The sequence below is a fragment of the Ananas comosus genome, linkage group 2 (genome assembly GCF_001540865.1).
Source record: "Ananas comosus cultivar F153 linkage group 2, ASM154086v1, whole genome shotgun sequence".
Classification (NCBI taxonomy): domain Eukaryota; kingdom Viridiplantae; phylum Streptophyta; class Magnoliopsida; order Poales; family Bromeliaceae; genus Ananas; species Ananas comosus.
In genome coordinates, this window is record NC_033622.1 from 11,088,918 (window position 1) to 11,111,657 (window position 22,740).

General features: G+C 36.2%; 1 protein-coding gene and 1 long non-coding RNA gene across 2 annotated transcripts; one reads left to right on the forward strand and one right to left on the reverse strand.

Moving 5' to 3' along the window:
- Nucleotides 4,999-6,109, forward strand: LOC109727636. Its single transcript, XM_020257799.1, has 2 exons — nt 4,999-5,503; nt 5,595-6,109. The coding sequence occupies exons 1-2, from the start codon at nt 4,999-5,001 to the stop codon at nt 6,107-6,109; spliced, it is 1,020 nt and encodes a 339-aa protein (XP_020113388.1).
- LOC109706664 lies at nt 14,058-20,519 on the reverse strand. Its single transcript, XR_002215286.1, has 6 exons — nt 20,430-20,519; nt 20,092-20,276; nt 19,857-19,907; nt 18,951-19,052; nt 14,986-15,314; nt 14,058-14,214 (listed from the first exon to the last, which is right to left on the reverse strand). It is a non-coding gene; the product is annotated as an uncharacterized LOC109706664 (long non-coding RNA).

Genomic DNA, 22,740 nt, shown 5'->3' on the forward strand with positions numbered 1-22,740 from the left:
ACGGGATCGGTTTCGTTTCAGCTTCGCGGTGACAGGTAATCGTCTAAGTCGAATCCTTTATGATCCGTTCAGTTCGATCCGTTTCGTTCAGATTCAATCGGATTCACCGCTTGGTTCAGAGTCGATCTTTAATGGTTTTCGGTTCGTTAGATCCGTTCAGTTCGACAGATCTCCGTTCACTTTAGTTTCATTAATCCTTTATGGTTCTGTCCGGATCGGATCCGATTCGGTTCGGATCAGATCGGATTCACTTTAGTTCAAGTTGAATCCTTTATGGTTCTGTCCGGATCAGATCCACTTCGGATCAAGTTGGATCCATTATGATTTGGTTCAGACGGGATCCGGTTCGGTTCAGCTTGGATCGGATCCGCTTCGGTTCGAGTCGAATCCTTTATGATTCTGTTCAGTTCGGATCCGGTTCGGTTCAGTTCAGATCGGATTCACCTTGGTTCAAGTCGAATCCTTTATAGTTCGGTTCGGTTCGGATTCGGTTCGGTTCGGATCAGATCGGATTCACTTTAGTTCAAGTTGAATCCTTTATGGTTTTGTCCGGATCAGATCCACTTCGGATCAAGTTGAATCCATTATGATTTGGTTCAGACGGGATCCGGTTCGGTTCAGCTTGGATCGGATCCGCTTCGGTTTAAGTCAAATCCCTTGTGGTTTGATTCGGATCGGACCCATTTTAGTTCAGGTTGGATCCTTCATGGTTTGGTTCAAGTCAAACTAGCTTGTAGTTTGATTTGGTTCGGTTAATGTCTTTAATGGTTCAATTAGACTTATTGATTAGACTTGATCGGCTTATAATCCGATTTGATTTATCATTATGGTTTAGTTGACTCGGGTCTAGTCTATCACGAAAACGACGACCCGGTTTAATTGAACCGAACTCGGGTCAAGCCTATAACGAAGACGGCGACCCGGTTTAATTAAGCGAACCCGAGTCAAGCCTATCATGAAGACGGCGACCCGGTTTAATTAAACGGACTCGGGTCAAGTCTATCACGAAGACGACGACCCGGTTTAATTAGTCGGACTCGGGTCAAGCCTATCACGAAGACGGCGACCCGATTTAATTAAGCGAACCCGAGTCAAGCCTAATCACGAAGACAGGCGACACCGGTTGTTAATTAACGAAATACCGGTCAAGGCTCTACACGAAGACCGGCGACCCGGTTTAATTAACCGATCCCGGAGTCCAAGGACCTACTCACGAAGACGGCGACCGGTTTAAATGAACGCGATCCCGGGTCCAAGCTACTCACGAAGACGGCGACCCGGTTTATAATGAACCGAACGAGTCAGCCTATCACGAAGACGGCGACCCGGTTTAATTAACCGGATCCCACGGTCAAGCCTATCACGAAGCACGAGCGACCCGGTTTATTAACGATCCGGGTCAAGCCCTATCACGAAGACGGCGACCCGGTTTAATTAACCCGATCCCGGGTCAAGCCTATTCACGAAGACGGCGACCCCGGTTAATGAACCGAAACCCGGGTCAAGCCTATCAACGAAGACGCGACCCGGTTTAATTAACGGATCCAGGTCAAGCCTATCAGAAGACGGCGACCCCGGTTTAATTAACCGAACCGATGGTCAAGCTATCACGAAGACGGCGCCGGTTTAATGATCCGAACTCGGGTCAAGCCTATCACGAAGACGGCGACCAGAGAAAAATATTTGTTATCATTTTTTATTATTTTATTTTTGTGTTCTCATTTTGGTCCGAATCGAAGTTCAACCGTGTCGAGCCTATCACGAAGACGGCACTCGGTATGATCATAAGTCCAATGAGGGCAACGATCCAACGTCGAGATTGAAAGTGTTGAGCCTATCACGAAGACGGCCGCTACTCAATGATAACAAGGATCGTCAACCGTCGCAGTCGCCTCGTGCGCACAATCTTTTCTTTTGATGTTGAGGAGAGACGGGCTTAATGAATACGCGCGCATGATATAGTAACGATTGAATGTCAAATTTGATCGGAATCGACCTATCACGAAGACGTCGTGTTGATCAAACCGACATAAAATCGCGCAGCTATATCGTTTCACATGTATCACAAAACCCATCGCCGTCGTAGAAAAGAAAAAAAAAGAGGCCGCTAAATGGCCTCTTTGCGCGTCGTCGAAGTGCGTCGTTAGCGCGCCATTGTCGACGTCGTCACCGTTTTGTCGTCGTTGTCGTCGCGCCATTGTCGAAGTCGTCGCCCGCCACATTATCGTCGTCGTTGAATAAAAGGCCAAGCTTCTCCTTCTTCCCCTTTTTTTGGTACGATTTGGGGTGAGAGGTGTGCTCACAGCACCTCCCTCCCTTTGTTGCTGACGCGCGGCAGGAGGAGAGGGGCGAGTGTTGCCTTGTGATGCACACGATGGAGAGAAGAAAAAAGAAGAAAAGAAAACTTATTATTTTTGTTTTTTTTTTTTACCTTCTTTTTTTTCTTTATCTCAACTTTTTCTTTTTTCTTTCTAGTTCCTCTCAAAAAAAAAAACACTTACATCTTGGATCCAATTTATAGGGATCCAAAGAATCAGTATTATTTTGGAAACAAAATTCAAATAAACCTCTAAAAAGGAATTATATCATTCCTTATAGCTTATAAGGAATTTAAGTATTTGATACTATTTTTAAATCCTTCCTTATTTTATTTTATTTGAAATGACAAGATTTTTTTTTTTTTTTTTTTTTTTTTTGCTTTTTTCCATCTTTCTTCCTTTTTTTTTTTTTTGTTTGTTTTCTCTTTCTCTTTTTTTTTTTTTTTTTTTTTTTTTTTTAATTCGAACAGTAGGTCTCATAGGTCTCATATAAACTGATCGAAATTAGTATCCCATCCGATGTGGGACTATTGGGGCGTTACAATAACTAAAAAAAAAAAGAGGAGCAAAAAACACATGGATCTAACCAAAACATATACAAACAATTGTTGAGATAAAACCCAGAAAACGTCTAAGCATCAGGGGAAATAAAAAATCAGTGCATATCAATTAATATAAAAGTCCAAACAGTCAAAGAGCAACATCATCATAGGCAAAAACAAAAAAAGAGGGGAACAAAAATACATGCATCTATATAACCAAAACATGTGCAGACAATTGCCGAGATAAAACTTACAAAACCTCGAAGCATCAAGAGGAAAAGTAAAAAAAACAAAGCAAAAAAAATTTAGGTAAGCTTAGCTTTTCAAAAGCACATAGTTATGATCAGTTGAATTTTTTATAGTTATGATCAGTTGAAATAACATTCAACATTGCACGCCACTCACAATAAAGCACCAACATTTTTTGATGTACGCAGGCTGCAAGAATCGGCATAAGAATGGCCAACCCGCCATGCCTTAGTAGAGTTTGTAGCATTTATTCTGAAATTCAAACATTTGCTATGGAGAAGACCAACATCATATACTCCACAAAACCATTAATTTAATTAATAACTAAAATACACCATTACTCAGATTATAGTAAAAAACTCTGCACCAACAGAATAAAAAAACAAATTTGTTTAGCCTTTCTTCTCCAACAAATGAAAAGGTAATAGCAGAAAAATAATTGCCAACATCTTGCACTTCAAAACAAAACGAAAACACGAAACAAACCAATGCGTATCCAAGAAAAATAATATACAAAAAAAGGGCTCAGATAGATTCATAAATCTGCAATTTCATGATTTGTCTTTTGTATATATGGAGTTGTATTATTTTCCTTTCTTTTTGCATGATTTGTTAGGTATCCTTCAGATTGGATCTTATAGTTTGATATGACTTATCTGTTTTGCTTTACAAAACTTACTTTCGGATTGTATCTAAACATAGAAGGGTGACATCAGTGACAGCTTATGGATTTAATTGAATGAGCATAATTGATAGGCCAGGATATTTCACTATTACTTCAGTCACTTGGGATTTGTTTTCTAGTTTTACGGGGTGCTTAGTCAAACTCAGATAAGAGGCCAGATTTATTAGGCATCCTTCAGATTGGTTCTTATAGTTTGATACGGCTTATCTGTTTTGATTTTAAAAATATACTTTCGGATTGTACCTAAACATAGAAGGGTGACCTCAGTGACAGCTTATGGACTTAATTGAACGAGCATAATCGGTAGGCCAGGATATTTCACTATTACTGCAATCACTTGCGATTTGTTTTCTAGTTTTATGGAGTGCTTGGTCAAACTCAGATCAGAGTCCAGTTAAATATTTTGGTTAATTTATGGACTTACCATACGACAAATTGCCAAGGTTAGGTTACCTAAGGAGAAGTCTCACGTACAGCTATATCTGTAGATGGGTCCTGCTTGGATGTAAGGCAAGGCGCATCCATCTTTTCTTATGCATCAGCTGCCAGTAAGCAAAGATTTATTTTCAGCTGACAATTTGTTCTAAAAGACCTTTTAGATATCAGTTTAGATTGTCATGTGAATATTTTGAAATGCAATCGCAATCATAAGTGAATCTTTGACACTTTTGTGAGACATATAATCAACGCCATGCTCGCACTTAAAGGTTTTTGATTGGCTGGTGATTTATGATGAGAAAAGCTAATTTGCAAGCATAAATGTGATATCAAAATAATATATACTTTACATACAGATTGTATTGCATATACATTTTTTTTAAAAGAAATTCGAGTATGCACCCCTTTCTTTTCCAAGAAATAGGATTGAATGATAGCATGTACTTATTTCTTGTACCTCTGCAGTAAATTTTCACAATTCCAAATTTTGAGAAGAATCAAAAGGCATAAACTTATACGACATGAATGATTGCAAATCTTGTAGCGGAACCTCTATTTGTCCAAGTAGGAATAAAATGTTATTCAAACCATTTCAATTGCGAGCTATCAATTTGCTATCAATTTATATGTTTTTTTTCTTTTTTTGGTTCTCACTCACTTCTTTTAAGGCGATAGTATCATATAGTAAGTATTTTATTCTTCATACTAATTATTTATATACAATTTTGTTGGCTTTTTTTTTAGTGTTGAGATTCTAATCCTGAAAATGGTTTTAGAAGATAAGAATGCGGCCTCAGTTGGAAGACCTTGGTCCAACCTTGCAACACATATTCTTGAGTTGATTTCATCCCAGCTCTCTCCATCTGATCGTTCCCACTTTGCTTTAACTTGCAAGCAGTGGAATTCAGTTGTTGGTCCTACTTTTCCTGCTGATATATGTCCACTTTTGCTAAACTGTCCAAGATGGGGTTCCAATGTGATCCGGTACTACAGTCCTTATTTCAACAAGAATTTTGAACTAGATTGTCCCTTTGACTTGTCAGGTGCCACATTATGTTCTTCAAGCAATAGGTGGCTGACGTTAGGCTGGGAAAATAAGATTATGTTAGCTGACCCTTTCACTGGCATCTCACATGAGGTACCATTGGAGGAGGTATTTCTTTTCTCTCAATATGGTTTTTTTTGGGATCCGATTACTTCGAAACTCCAAATCTTCGGCATTAGTAACGGTGGCTATGAAAATGTTGATATTGGTATTTTTGATGGTGAAAGTTGGTTCTGGTCTACATACGAGAGTGGTCTACCATTCTTTGTCTTCACACTCTAATCCAGTTTTGTGCCGAGGCAATTTTTATTCCCTAGGATCAGGTGGAGAGTTGGGAGTGTACAATCTAAAAGAGGATACATGGACAGTTCTAATGACTAAGCCTAACAAGTTCAGTTATGAAGAATGCTACCTAGTTGAGTCAGAGGGAGAGCTCTTTTCGGTACTCATTGGAAAGTATGGATTACCTCTTCATGTTCTTCGTCTTGATGAACGCGAGATGATGTGGGAAAAGGTTGAAAGATTAGAGGGGCGAAGTCTTTTCTTGGGATCACTCACATCGGTTTCTAGTAATAGTACCACATTGGAAAGCATGGAAAATAAAGTGTTTTTTCCAAGGTTTCATGGTGATGTTGAAGTCATTCGCGCAAAAGTAAAGTACTCTAGTGGCCGCTCATTTTTTGTACCGAAGATGAATGGAGAGAACAAGAGAAAAGATGAATCTAATATATGTTGGTACTCATTAGCAGATGACAAATTTCATCTCAAATATTTTGTGTCCAAAAAATACGTGAACAGCATATGGATTGATTCTATAGTTGCAAGTGATTAAACTTGAGGGCAGCCTTTTTATTTTTCGATACCTTTAGGACAGGTTTGCTATAGAATCTAAAAGCTTGGAATTCTTAAATTTTAGAATGTATGCTGTGAACAATCACGAAATAGTTTTTACCAGCCATTTCAATTTTATTTTATCACTAGTTCGATCATTTCGGGTCCAAAAATAGTAATACTGTATTTTAAATCTAGTACCTTTAGTAGTGCTATGTGTAAGAAGTGATGTAACTTTTTTTTTAATAGGAGAAAATAATACTAAGCTAAATGTGTACTATTCTTGCATTGTTGTTTGATTTATGCTTGTAAGCAAATGGAACTTTATAACTGACCTTGACGAAGTAACTTGTTTGGTCAGAAGCTGATTGGATAGAATCAATTTATATGAGATAGAGGGGATAAAGTTGTTTTTGGTCATAAATGTTCTCTTATGTTACTTGATTTGTCATAAATTAATTTTTTTTGCAACATCACATTTTCGAAACTCGAACTTCACTCCGGATAATGTCAAAGTCAATTATGAAAAAGTGATATGAAAAAATAAGTAAAATTTTAAGTAAATAAATAAAGATGTGGGATAATTGCAATTTGAAAGCCATAGACTTCTTATCAAATAAAAAATAGTAGAGAAAAAAAATTTCTTGAATTTCAGTTTAATTGAAATTTATTTTCAACTTGAAAATTATTTTTGGACAAACGGTCAAAACTTCATCACCTTAATAATATTTTCCATTTATTCAAATAAAGCTCCCAATTTCACAATTGACACGGCCCTGGCAATCCAAGAGGGGGGTTGAATTAGGTTTCTAAAATAAAAAGCCAAATAATCAAGCAATTTAAAAATCCGAAACAAATAATAAAGAGAGGAGTTTAAAGAAATGCAAACTCAAAAGGCACACAATCGATTTGTTTCGAGGTTCGGCACTTTGCCTACGTCCCCGCCAACTTCTCAACACTAGAGAATGTTGGATCTCCACTAGATAATATTTTTGGAGGCAAGCACCAAGCCTTCACACCAACACATTCTTCTTTTCAAACTCCAAGACTTTGCTTTTCTCTCTTTTTACAAGATTAAATTTCACTACAAATTGCACTCAAGTTTAGAGAGAGAATTGAAAGCTAAAAGTATTACCGTAAACATGATTTCGGGCGCCCAGATGTTGTGCACGTGCACTCTACTTCCAGCTGCCTGTCAGACAATGTACGCTACTTTTTCTGGATTCGTACATTCGGGCCTTCAGAATTTGTGGGCGCCCAGAATATGCGCGCTGACTTTTCTGACATAGATAGACCACGTGCGCCGTTTTCTCTGAGCGGAATCATTTTGGGCTTCCAGAAGATGTGGGTGCCCAGATTTCCAGCACGCGCGCTGCCTGCGTCGCGTCGTGCCGCCTCAGAACTTTTCGGGCTGATCCGTCGTACTGTCCGGAACACACAATCTGTCAAGTCAAATAATCCGGTCGCCCTAAACAGACATTCGGGCGCAAAAATCAGGTAAAGAAATTTCTGAACCACCCAAACAGCAAACAGGCATGATCCAAAAACACATGAGATTCAGATCCACTTTAGGGTGCCCAGAACAGAGTCTAGAAACAGTAACTAGACAGAAAACTGATTTTGAGCAGATTTTGAATATTTTAAGAACCGATGAACTTTATAAGAAGATCTTTGGATAAGATTCACTTTGAATCAAATAGATATTTGTTCAAGTGAGCTATGATAAAAAGATCAAACTTAGCTCAAAGTTTCTCACTCTAATCATAAAGCATAATATTAATCAAATTAAGAAATAGAGAGAGTGAGTTTGTCTATTTGACTGTAACATACCAGATTTTGGTATAAAAATAAAAATAAATAAAAATAGTGTGAGATACTATTTTCGTTCGACTTAGAGAAGTAAAACATAAGTCAGAAATGACTTGTGCTGAAATCGAAATGAAAACAGAAGATCTAGAATTTTCTGTTGGAAACGGGACAGATAAATTAGCAGAAAATGCACAGTCTCAGAAAATTATGAAAATTGGAAGATAAGTCAAAAATATTTTTATGAGGCTAGATTTAAAGTTTCATATTTTTCTGGCACCCGTAGAGTGAGAAATAAAATCCGACAGCTATCTGATAAAGATTACAGTTCGGTACAGTTTTCAGTGACCAAATGAGGTCGAAACTGAAAACTTAAGATATATTCTTACTCAGTACGTTAAACTGAGCCTGCCTGTCAAATTTGAGCTCAAACGGACATTCAGAAGAGCTCCAACTATTCCGAACTGCTAAACTGCTGCCCGAGGTGAATAGTGTAATAGTTGAGGGGCTGATTTGTAAAAAGGGATTTAATCCCTTTTCTTCTTCTCCACCTCAGCCGAATGCGCACACACACACACGCCACACACACGCAAGGAGAGGGAGGAAGAGAACTCTCCTTTCTCTCTCTAAATCTCTCCCAAAAGAGAGGGTTTTGGTGGCGATTGAAGCTCAAGGATGGATTTTCATCTTTCCCATCTTCTTCCTTGAATGAGAAGCAAGCTTTGAAGGTAAGCTCCAAAACCCTTTAATGGTATCTCCTTGTAGTTTGGGTTTTAAGCTTCAAGAATGGATTTAGAGCTATTCTAGCATGCTAAATAGGTGATTGTTGCTTAAATCATGGATCAATTTAATGATTTCTTGCCTAGTTGTAAATCTAGAACTTGAAATGAGCTTTTTGAACCCTCTCATGGTAGATCTTTAAAGCTTCATTTATAATCCATAGAAATGGTATATTTGGAATCCTAGCATGCTAAATAGAGGATAAATACTAGAATCTAGGATCAATTTAGTTAACTCTTGCAATAGATGAAACCTAGGGTTCAAAATGCAATTTTTGGAAATATGAGGGTTTGATCTCATTTGACCCTTTATAAACATAATTGCTAGGTAAACGAACGCGCTGGCGAAGTCGGTTCGGCGATTCGTCGAGCCGGTACGAAGTTATTAAAGAAACGGACGTTTAGGCTTCATTTCCGCCTGCAGGGCTGAGCGACATCGTATACTCATGAAAACGGATTTGAAGCATCGTGGCACGGATCGGGCCAAACCGGATGCCGGGTGCCGCGGGAGGCCGATTGCAAGTGTCGACAAGTAATCGGATTGCGAAATGAGGTGGGTTGTGCTCATCGAAGCGACTAGGTCGCCTATATATCTAAGAGTAATGGTTTTCTAATTGATGCATATAGTTTATGTTATTTACTGTTGAGATAAAATGCATAATGACATATAATGTGTTAAATGCTAGATGAATGCATGAGTTAATTGTCACATGAATGCATGAAAATAATGTTATAGTAATATGTTAGAGGTAATATGCATGTTGATAAATTATGGAACATGTTGGATGGCATATGAATAGTTGGTATATATATGTAGACATATTGTGGAATATGATGAATGAGTGCATGTTGATTTATTGTAGAATATACAAGATGAATGTATATTGACATATTGTGGATTATGTTAAATGACACATGCATGTTGAACTTGGATCGATAAACTCTAGGTGAATTAGAGAACTCGACATTGGAAAACAATGACATATGAACTATGATATGTGACGTGGACAATCTATATATATTAGATCGAATGGCATATGATTAGTATAGTGGAAACACTTATGGCATGTTGAACACTTAGAAAATACGTGTGTCATGAGTCCAAGAATATAGTAGTGCATATGACACAAATGATAGTAAAAAATGCAAAGAAAAGAATGATTGAAATATTATGACATTTTAATCCTAGAGTTTAGGGTCATTTGAGCATAGTCTTCCTAAAGTTAAGGAATTGATTAAACTTGGAGTCCTCAAATGTAGGATTGATCATACTCACTTTTAGTCCTTGCTCGAGGTTGTGGTAGCTCCCCCTCGGGCGATGTGCTCCGGAGACAACATCACTGGGTATAGCGAGTATCTCCCCAGAGGACCGTCCCATCGGGTGTAGCGAGTATCTCCCCGATTATTGGGATTTTGAGTTGGTGAGTTTGTTGAGGGCGAAATCTTCGGGTTAGCCAAGAGATTGGGTAACAAGCACATGAGTTGTAGCAATATCCTAGTTGAGTGGACTTAAGGCTGAGGTGCAAGTGAGACGTCCTTCGCCTCGAGCCTGGCTTTACGCGGTACTCCGCGAATGATTGACTCGAGACCGAGTCGGGTGGATAGTTGATAAAGGTAAATGGGACCATATGATCAGAATTGTAATTAATATGAATTTAAAATAGTGGAATAACTTCGAAGTCAATTAAATGAGCTTTGAATAGCAGGATTAAAGTAGTATCGATTGAACTACTAATTGGTTGCATAAATCGCATGATTTTCATATTGCATGGTTGTGAGGCATGACATGTATTTCAATTATCATATATATATATATATATATATATATATATATATATGTGTTGGATATTTGTTGGACTAACATGTTGCAGTGCCTCCTTGGACCTGTGGGTCGAGCTCTTCCCTTGGGTGGTCGTACCCACTGGGAACATATTTATATAGTTATCACCCCTGTGTTGTTTTTGGGGGTACAGGTTCCCACGTGAGGGGCGCGGCGGCGCGAGGAGAGGGCGTAGCTCCGTAGATAGCGCCCTACCACCGAGACCAGAGATAGCGGTACCCTGAGTCGGCCTTTACTTAGGGATGTAAGAAAACGAAAAGAATCAAGTTGTAATAATTTTGATTGTATTTGGAAGTTAAATGTAATAAGTATTTGTGATGTAAAATGTATCTAGTGATTGAGAATGCTTGTAATAGCAAGTAGATTATGTTATTGATCCTTCCTTATGCAATCTTTGATTGAAATGTGTTCCTAGTTGGAACTTCGTACATTGTATCGATTGCGACGCCTTAAACGTACAGGGGAGACTCTGTCCGCGGTACCGGAGAAATCCTGTCCATTCGGCGGTTTGTCGGCGTGCCTAAAACTGACCAAATAGGCAGGCTCGGGGCGTGACATTGACAAAAGAAACAAGCATAGCTTCAAGTAGTGAAGCTCGGTGCTAGAAGATTGCTCATCTTGAGTCCTTTTGAAAATAGAGAGATTTAAGACACAAAACTCAAGATAAAAGATTAGTCCAATAATCGTAATTATTTGTTATCATCAAAATCTAATGAAAGATTAGGGCCATTAGGCCAACACTATCCCTGTTTCAACTCCGACTTATGGTACTACCAATATTGCATCTTTATTTCTGAAAACTTCTCTATTTAAGAGTCCCTGGCACACCCTCTGCTCATTTCAGCTCGAATTTAGGCACTGGTTATATTACATCCTTATTTGATTATATTGGATAGTCCCAAAACCTCTGTATTGTGCTATTTTCGGACTATACTTTTACAGGCACGCCATGTTTTTTACAGAGTTGAGTGTTTAAATAAGTTTTAGAAAATTTTACATTATACTATAGCAAAATGCCTTAAACTCTATAAAAAAGAAGACAAAAGGTAAATTAAATTGAAGTTAGGAGTCAAATAAAGCAACTAAAGATTAAACAGAAAACAAAATATTTATCAACGGATGGAGGAACTCACTTACACGCAGCCTCTTCTCAAGAGTTAATCTAAAAGAAAGATATTCTAATCTCTTCTCGAGTTTATTTTTTGCTTCACGCAACGCACCATTTTCATTTGCAGCCGACAATATTTTTGAAAACTTTGACTATCAATCTCTTTCTTGAAATATTCATATATAAAAGCAACAAAGCATAGCCTTCTAAATTAAAGTAAAGACAACAAGCTTGAGTCACCGAGAGAAAAGACGGTAAATACATATATTAGCCAGACAATCTAGTGTACCACAAAGTGCGTGCGTCAAATTTTAGACCTATAGATAGACCGTTTGTATATACAATTTTCTTACTGAGACTTATGACTAGAAGAACCTAACAAGTGGAAAAATATGCCTGCCCTGATATTCCAAACAAAAATAATGTGACAAAGATGAGATGAAGATGAATATTACCATACCCGTGTGTATATATATATATATATATATATATATATATATTGGATCTCGGTAGATATAGAAATTGATTTAGCCTCTCTCTCTTCCAATATAATTTTTCGTGAAGATCAGAATATCTCAAAAAGGGAACGTAGATATTAGAGGATTGCTAGCATCATCCTTGTAGTCTACGACTCATCTGTTCCGTGCGACGAAAGACGTTGGATCTGCATCAATTCCATGTGGATACGCGTAGAGGCTGGGTACGTGCGCGACTAATCGGAATCTCAGTTTTAACCGTACAGTAGATCAAGAGACCTTAACTAGTCCGAGGTGATGCAACCTGAACTTCAAATCTGTTTAGGTTTGATTATTATTTTACACTGTAACATGAGAATGATCCGCTAGCACTGGATTGATTTGTTTTCGATTTTATTCATATGTGATATGGATTTTAGTTTTCAAAAAATTTTAAAAGGTACAATATTAATTTCCGCTGCGATTTGAATTTTATTTTTGTGCCGGATAAATTCTTACAAATATTTTCCACTCCTACAAAACACAAATCTTTAAATCCCAACAGCTTTTTTCTCTCTGTTTTCTCTATTTTTCTTTTTTTTCTTTTTTACCTTTTTCTTTTTTTCCTTTGTATGTTGGGTCTCTACACCGTACTGCCACTATATCGACCCCTTCCATACCACAGGTCGTCGTCTAGTCCATCACGACCGACGATAAATTTGTTACCATTCTCCATAATATTTGCGCTTAAGAAATATGGAAAGATGAGAAAAATAGGAGTAAAAAAGGAGAGTAAAAATTTATATTAAAAAATAGGGTATATCCCTGTTTAATCAAAAAAAAAAAAAAAAAAATTTATATTAAAAAATTGTCTATTAGAAAGGGCAGAAAGAAGAGGAGCCAAGGATTTCTTCTTTTTTTTTTTCTTTTCTTTTTGTGTGTCGGATATCTACTATCAAGCTGAAACAAGGGAGAGAGGTAGGTATTGATGAAGATGGGTTTCTTCTTTTACTCTCTGTTTCTCTTTTCCTTTTTTTGGCTAGATCTCTACTACCCAATTACCCCCTTCGATCAAGCTGAAATAGGGGGAGGATAGGTAGAGATGAAGATGGGTTGAAAGAAAGGGAGAGAGGATGGAGAGGAACAGTAATTGAACAAATGTGAACCCATGTGAATGCATTTTTAATCATATTAACTTAAATTTCATGATCGTGAGAGAGAAAGGGAAAAAAAAAAAACTTACACATAAAAAATCTATGGGGAAGGAGGCGGCGTTGCTTAACGACAGAACGTATTTGATTTCTCATTTAGTATAGAGTTTAATCCTATGCATATAAAATCAGATAACGGAAAAATTGAAATCAGATTTTTATATTTCGTTATAATAGATTGGCATGAAATCTTGAATACTGTAGAATTTTTTACTCTCTTTTTACTGTTTGGATAAAATACAGTAGTTTTTACACCATTAGAAAAATAACTAGTTTTTTCCCCCTAATTTATAGAATTGCAAATTCACAACTCCTGCCAACTTATCATATAAATAAATGAACTATTCCTTATTAATGCAATGTTATTTATTTTACAAAATAAAAACAATCTAATATAAAGATACTTTTCATTAGATATCTGAATGCAATCTTCTCATTAGACTAGTGTAATGACCCGCGCGATGCGGCGAATAGGTAATATTCGATATTTAACTTTAGTTTTTGTGCTAAAATTTATTCTTTCTTCTCTTTAAATTATAATATTTGATTATTTTTCTTACAATATAAATAATATATCATACTTTCAACATAGAGAACAAATAAAGAGTAAAAAAAATAGAACCAAGAGAATGAAATTTGATGCATAATTAAACTGAAGAAATATTTGAGATCCTGTAGAAAAAGCTGAAGCAATACGAAATAGCAAATATATAAGAAAAATAATCAAATATTANATCCTGTAGAAAAAGCTGAAGCAATACGAAATAGCAAATATATAAGAAAAATTAAAAAATTTTGAGTAACAAATAAATAAAAGCGTAAGCAGTTAATTCAACAGTAGCAGCAACGACTATAAATACAATGAATTTTATAGCGGTAGAAGTCGAAGAAAGGCTTGCAGAGTTGGCTGAAAGAAAAAGTAATAGTCAGTAAAGAATTAAGAAAAGAATGAAATAGGACTAATAGGAAAAGTTGGTTTTAAAATATTACTAACCAGCTATCCCAAAAATATGCGACTACAGTGGTGCAAAATCAAGTGAGGTAGCAACTTACAAAATTAATTAGAATATATAAGTTGCAGAACTTATAGTCAAATAATTTTAAACAGGAATAGTAAAAAAACACCATCACAACAATTGAAAAAAATAATATAGAGAGCAAACAAAGTGAAAGAAAAATAGAACAATCGAAAACAATATTCAACAAACAAACGAAGAAAATAGCATAAACAGTAGCAGTAGAAATTTGAGAAAAACGAAAAAGAACAACAGCTAATAAAATTCTATTTTTACTATAGGCTCAGACATGTAATGAGTATTATCAATAGTCAACAAATTTATTTTTCTCATTTCAGAAGTCTTCAAGAAAATGTGTCGCGTATAGTTATATGTCATCAATAGCTTATGTATCCCTTGCTGGGGGGAATCACCAGTTGCAATTATTTTGTAATTGCCATCACCAGAAGTCTTCAAGAAAATATGTCGCGTATAGTTATATGTCCTCAATAGCTTATGTATCCCTTGCTGGAGGGAATCACCAGTTGCAATTATTTTGTAATTGCCATCCTAGTTGATACTGAACCAGCAAAGAAATAGATTTTTTTTTTTGCCGCAAATAATTTTTTTACGGAGGCATATTATATAAGCAGCAAGAAGGAGCATGGAGAATGAATCCGAACCATTTTCATGACCGGAGGGAATCACTAAGCCGAAACGAAGCGTCGCTAATGGGACCGGCGCGACGGGAAGAAGGGCCGACTATGAACTCTGCCCAATATTCCGTCCTGATAGGGTACAGCAGGAGTCGGAGCGGCATCTAAGGGGTTGAGCGGCATCAGTTGGAAGACGAACCTCTTCGTTGAACCAATTAAATGGGAATCGGTTGAACCAACTAAATGGGAATGAGATAACCGTCAGGAAAGAAGAACGACAACGAACTCGGGCCAATTTTCCGTCCAAGAGGGCACATCAGTAGTCGGAGCAGCATCTAGAGGGTGAGCGGCATTGGCTGCAAGACGAACGTATTACTCGAACCAATTAAATGGAAGCGGTTGAAGAAATTAAATGGAAAAAAGATAAGGTTCCCACAAATCAACAATTAAGCAGAGTAGCTTAAGATGTCTAGTATGGCCCAAAAAAATCAAATTAAGCTAATATCACAAAAGGAAACGAATTTTCATAGGAATTTATAGATAATTTGCTATAGACCAGACATGTAATCAGTATTATTAGTAATCAGCAATAATATTTTTCTCATTTCAGAAGTATTTGAGAAAAAGTGTCGCGTAAGAGGATGAACCAGTTTTTCTAAACCAATTTAATGGGAAGAGGATGAGGAAAGAAAAAAAACTTATAGGTGAGGCCCATGGGCCATACAGATAGGTCCTACACAAATCTCACACAAACCCACAATTAAGCAAGATAGTTTAAGATGACAGGTAGGTCACACAAAAGGCCAACTTAAGCAAATATTTCCATGTGCACAAAAGGAAACGGATTTTCATAGAAGTTTATAGATGCATCCCTTGCCGAGGGGAATCACTGGTTGCAACTATTTTGTAATTGCCATCCTAGTTAGTTAAGCGAAATACTTGGTTGCAATGGATGCATAACTACCATCCGAGTTGCCTTACCATGTATATACTCTTTTCATATTAATCATAAGATTATTCATTTTGTCATCATCGCCAATCCCAATAAATAGAAAACTTAATATTATGGTCGTAGAACTTATTAAAAAGTATCTGAAATCATAAAGTAGTAAAAATAATAGAGAATCAACAACAAAGTAAAAAAGTGAACTACCTCAAGATTGAGAATAGGAACTGGTTCAACGGAAATATAGAAAATCGAATTTGTAATTACAAAGAAAATGAAAAAATCAGAGTAAAATTATACTAAATGGTAGGAAAATCGGGGTAAAAAAATAAGAAAATCAAAAAATTGAAAACAATGAGCTATAAGTAGTCAAAATGAAATTCCAAAGAAAATGAAAGGCATAAACCATAGCAGAGAAGAAAGCAACATGATAGAATACAACATGGGCATTTATGGTTATAGCTCCTCAGTTCTGCTTTAGAACTCTTCCTAAAGGTATTGTTAATATATTTTCACGTATATGTGATGTTTCACGCACTTTTAAAGTTGCGTATTTTCCCATTTAGGCTACTTGTGATTGGTTTCTTTATTATAATACCTTATTTGTAAAATGAATGTATGATGTTCTTGTTACATTAACATTTCGGATCAAGTGATAATAGAATTTAGAATCAAGACAGGAGTTTTGAGTTTAGCCTGGATGATACCTTACTTACTTTTAACAAAATAATTCTAGCTAAATGTCAGTTTTCTAATAAAACAATTCTTTTCCAATCTTCTGTTCTTTCTGAGTTCAACATACCTTGATCAATTCGAAGTGGGTTCTACTAAAACATCGAAGGTTCAATCTCAAAAGGTGTTGAAAACACCGAAGAGAATTATCGAGAAATATTCTGTTGGCGGACATGGCGATTTTGGGACAAAATTGAAATTCAGATCAATTCCTTTAATTTGCTGCAATAATGGGATAAGAAATATATTTAGGATCAAGATCATTAGCAACACCATTTTCATCCATGTCAATTTTGATTTAGACAAATTAAAGGAACGAAAACTGAACCGGTATGCCCATATATGTTCCATTAAGTCAATTGATCTTCTGGTAAAATCTACATAGAAAAAAAGCCATTATATACCGCAAATCTATCCGACAGTTCCAGCTTTAGAATCGGAATATATCCAATTGCCATCAGTTAGAAAAAAATGCACTTGTTATGCTGAATATATCCAACAGGTTGAGATTGTTAACTTCTACAAAAGAAATGTGGATACCGAACAAAATTTATGCAATTCCAAAAAATGGTGTTAATTGTTACCGGAAGAATCACTTTCATCAATGAAAAGTCTGCTTACTATGTTTCTTTTGTAGTCAGATTACTGTCTTTTTTATCTTTCACATAGAAAGATTCTGTAAATGGACTCTATCTTTATTCAGTTACTTTGAAATATAGTTAGAATTTAGATCCTCATAACAATTTAGTCCTTGGTAGTCTATCTTCTTTAAGAGATGCACTATCATCATGATTCTTAGGTTTTGCAATACAAACTTCAATGATTAAATTGTCAGAATTAAAACTGTGCGATATTGAACAAACTTCGAGTAAATTATTAACTAAACCCTCTCTAATATATGTGGATGTTGGATAATGTTACTTGTTTCATTGCATGCTTTGGATGCTTGACCATCTTTGAGGCCAAGATAGATATACATAAGCACTTTCCACAATACTACTTTGCTATCAGCAAAGCCGGTCCAACTCTAGGCACATCAAGGTACTATCGGAAAGTGCAAACTTGCGGTTTGAAGGTTCTATGTTGTTTTGAGATCAAGCCTCTTTATTAGCTAAGTTGACTGATAGTTGTTGCAGCAGGAGAAAACATGTTTATTGAACATTAATGATGGAGGAATATCTTTTTCTCTTAATTGCCACTCAGATATTTCGAAGGTATTCTAACCTGGTTTTATTTTGTAATTTTCTGACTTTGCTATCAGTACTTGGAATATCATTCCTATTGCTAACTAGCATGTTTTGTGTTTCCTCTCAAAAAGGTATTGGCAATTTGAGCATGTTAAAGTTGAATTGTTGGTCTATATACGTTCTCTGTCTTACTTTTATAGCTTAGTAAATTTTGTTTATGAATAAAGCGAGTAGCATGCTACCTTTCTTCTTAAAAGGTAAAAGAAAAAAAAAAAATTAGTTGCATCCTAAGCCCAAAAAACTTACAGAACATCATCTGAGGGAGTTGCTAGCTAGAGGAGGTAGTACTTATTGTCACTGTTTCCTAAGTCAAGTCAATAAGATAGTATAGATTAGTACTGGTATTAATGGTCGACATGTGATATTTCATAGTACCTAATTAGAAAAGATTATACATGTGCACAGATAGTGAAAAAGGGGTAGTTGAGTCAATTGTTATTATTAGTATTAGGGTAAATTGCACATTTGGTGTCAAACTATGAGTTGGCCGACACTTTTGTCCTCACTTTATTTCGCTATAATCTGTAACTTTTTAGTTATTTGATATAGCTTGGTTTTGATGTTATAGTCTATTTTTGTAGTATCTTATTTTCTCCATTGTTTAGTTTTGCTCAACTATTAAAAGTGTAGTTTTCAATTAAGAGTATACTATAGGCTGCATACTTTAAATTCAAAGTTAGCTATAAGTTTAGTTATTAGTTTAGTTTTGCTCAACCATTGTTTACTTTTCCAGTCAATCAATATACACTCTAGGCCGCATATTTTAATTTCCGAGTTAGCTCCAATTTCGTTTATTTTGTTTATTTTGATCTAGTACACAGCAGCACCTCTTTTGTAATTCCCTGCAAATCATTATTTCAATTTGGATTTTATATGTATTTCAGTTTTTTTCCTTTTGTTTTGTTCTTAAATTTTTTGTCTTTTTTAATGGTGGTTGGCAGTAAAATTAAGGTGATAATTTGATTTGGAGTTTGAAGCAAATCTTGCTTTGGGACTGTGCGATCAAAAACAGATGGAATTAGACACAGTGAACTATTGCTTATTAAAATCAAAACTTAGAAAATTACCTCATACTTTCAAGGGCAAGTTTCTGAATGCCGACCTCCGAGGCAAGAACTCCTTCAACATATTCTTCAATGCCAAATCCTCATCCGTCTACAATCTTGCACCTAAAGCATCTCGAAATCACCGAAAATACATCATAATTAATAATTAGAATAGTATTATACACAAAATCCTAATATATATATATATATATATATATATATATATATATATATATATATATATATAATTCGTGGGATTCCAGAATAAGTTTTTACACTTTAATGCACCTTATTAGTATTGTTCTCGAGTCCCAACTGAATATGCCCTTATAAATGGTTTCTATACGACTTATTCCTAATGCCATCTCATGCAGGTTAGCTTTTTTAGACAATTTTTCAGATCAGTTCGCAAGGCTGATTACTTAGCAATGTGCCATGGTTTCATTACCGTAAGTATTATCGGCTAGGAAATGAGAAATTACTGAAGAAACTATTGTCAGCTTTGTTGATTATCTTGCTTTTGCAAGTTCATTTAGCTCCAGGCAGTAAGTATAACGACATCAAAGGATGGTTGATAGGATTTTTTTTTTTCTTTCTTTTTTTTCTCTTTATAGCTTCGTGCTCTCTCCTTTTTTTTTTTAAGTGGTCCTATGCTTGTTAATTTATATTTTTTCTTTTCAATGGACAATTTAGATTGTCTTCTCAGTTTTTTCGACATAAAATGAAAAAATNAAATATTCTAAAAGAAACTAAATACATATCCAATTTATTTTGCAAACAAATCATATATAAAAGCATTATGATTACATATATAATAACATTATGATCAGGACCGGGAAAAAAAATAAATTGCTAAATTATTTGCAGAAACAAGCTGGAAGGCAAAAAGAATTAGTATATATATCAAAATTAAATCAAAGAGCTTACAAATTCTTCGCCAATCACTCTCAGATCAAACGTACGTAGGTAGGCAATTTCCTGAGACATTTTAAAAAAAGTAATAAGAAACCAAATTGAAATTCAAACCAAAAAAAAAGTTGAAACCAAATCTGAGAAGGAAAAATCACCAGCAAAGAAATAGATTTTTTTTGCCACAAATAAAATTTTTACAGAGGCATATTATATAGGCATCAAGAAGGAAACGTGGAGAATGAATTCGGACCATTTTCGTGACCGGAGGGGATCAATAATCTGAAACGAAGCGTCGCTAACGGGATCGGCGCGACGGGAAGAAGGGCCGACCGTAAAAACAAAGGGAAGAACTTGCCATCAAGCCTTTCCACTGCTTTCTGAGCCTCATCAGCATATTTATACCTCAGGAACGCAAAACCACGCGATTCCCCAGTCCTATAGATCAAACATATTAAAAAAAATGAATTAAAACATTAACAAAAAGTAGCAAAAACATCCAAACCCTAGAAATCCGCACCCAAGAGCTGATCTAACTGAAAAAACCCTCAAAAAAAACACCAAATCTCGAAATTTTAATTAGGTAGGCACCTGCAATCTCTAGGGATGAACACGTCCACCACCTTGCCTTACCGATCAAAGAGGGGGAATAGATCATCCGCCGTGGTACCTACCAAAAATCGACTGCCGTGGTACCTACCAACACTACAACAAAAACGGTCTATAGCGACACTTTTAAATGTAGGTACATGTCAAAAAAGTGCTGCTAGCTAAAATTACCGACACTTTTAAAAAGTGTTGCTATATGTGGGGTCGCTAGGGATATAGTGACAGTTAAAGAGTGTCGCTATAACCTAAAAGAGTGCTGCTAATTTACCAACACTTATTTAAGCATTTAGCAACCGCCGAAACTCTATCTCGTTGACTGCGGTGGCGGAGGAGGACGACAGGAAAGGCTCTTCGTCTAGAATTTCAGTGGATTGAGTGAAGAGAGAAGAAAATATGGTAATTGATTTTTCTTTTTTTTTTTCTTTTCTGTTTGTAATCGGGTCAAATGGACTGGGTGTGGTGGGTTGAGTAGAGTAATCTTTTATTTTTAGTTGGATTGGGCTTTATATTTAGGCATAAGTAGATGTTTTTTAAAGTTTTAGCATAAATGGTACACTTACTCAAAAGTGTCCCAAACATGTGTCCCTATAACCTAATTCTGTTGTAGTGCAAAAAGCAGTCGATTTGTAGAGAGGGCACAGGAGGGGTCGAAGCGTCATCTAGGGGGCTAGCGGCATCGTTTGGAAGACGAAACTGTTCGTTGAACCAATTAAATGGGAAGCGGCTGAAGCAACTAAATGGGAAGGAGATAACCATCAGGAAGGAAGAACGACGGCGAACTCGGCCCAAATTTCCGTCCAAGAGGGCACATCAGGAGGCAGAGCGGCGTCTAGAGAGCAGTGCGACATCGGGAGGCGGAGCGACGTCTAGAGGGTAGTGCGACATCGGCATGTAGAGGGGCGAGTAGAGGGGGCGAACGGTTGAAAAAATTAAATGGGAAAAAGATAAGGAAATTAAAAAAAAAAAAAACTAAGGTGGGCCCCACAATAACTAATTAAGCATAGAAGGTTAAGATGATAGGTAGGGCCCACAAAAACAAAATTAAGCTAATGACGCCACGTGGACAAAAGGAAATGGAGATTCATAAGAGTTTATAGAAACTCAGGTGGGCCCCACAATAACTAATTAAGCATAGAAGGTTAAGGTGACAGGTAGGGCCACAAAAACAAAATTAAGCTAATGACGCCACGTGGACAAAAGGAAATGGGGATTCATAAGAGTTTATAGATATCTAGAAAAAACAAAGTTAGCATTTTTTTTTTTTTACACACTTGAAAATAAATAGAAACAAAGATAACATTTTTATAAATAAATATAAATAAAAGTATGTAGGTAAAATAGGCACTTTAGGTCTCAAAATTTTGTTTTTTATATTTTTTTTTCAAAAGTTTAAATAGTTACTTAGTTTTTTTCTCTTTCTTTACGGAGTGTTTGGTACTTTATTATAATGTAATGTAAAATTTTCTAAAACTTATTCAAACAGCCATCTCTGTAATAAATTTAGCATGCCTGTAAAAATAATTCCGATAAAAATAACTCCAGAGGTAGCACAACATAGAGTTTTTGACTATCCAAATAGCCCTATAAGCGAAAAAGTTTTTGCCCTCTTTTATTTTTCCATTGAGCATGTAAAAATCCATCTTTATTTTTTTTAAATGATGATCATCACTTTTTTCCTACTATTTTTCTGCTGGGGATTTGAAGATTTGGGCCCATTTAGGATTGGATTTATGTCGTGGCACAACCCATATTACATCCCTACTCCTGAAGCCTTTTTTGCTTATAGGTCTATTTGGGTAGTCAAAATGTGGCGCCCCAACTTTTTAGGGGGTCACCCATCCTAGGGCTACTCCCGTAGTATGCTTAACTCTCTTAATCTCTTGGGTCTAGCCACCACCCAAAATGTTTAAATCGAGTTAAGAGTTTAGCCCTATTATATCTTATATATAGGACTATCTGGGGTTTCATAATCTCCCTCCTTAAGCTTCTCGCTAGCCTAAAACGACCTTGTAGTGAGCTGCGCTCTATCCACAATAGTCAACAGCATGAAAGCCTCGCTCTCCCCGCTGTATAACCTAGCTCAACCGAGACTCATCTCACACTTTCAATTAGTAATTGGCTCTTATACCAACTGTGGAGTCCCAACTTCCTAGGAGATGAATTATCCTAGGATTATTCCCGTCCTAGCACTCTTAACCTCTTGAGCCTAACCACCGCTCAAAATGCTTAAGCCGGATTAAGAGTTTACCCCTATTATATCTTATATATAGGACAATCTGGGGTCTCACACAAA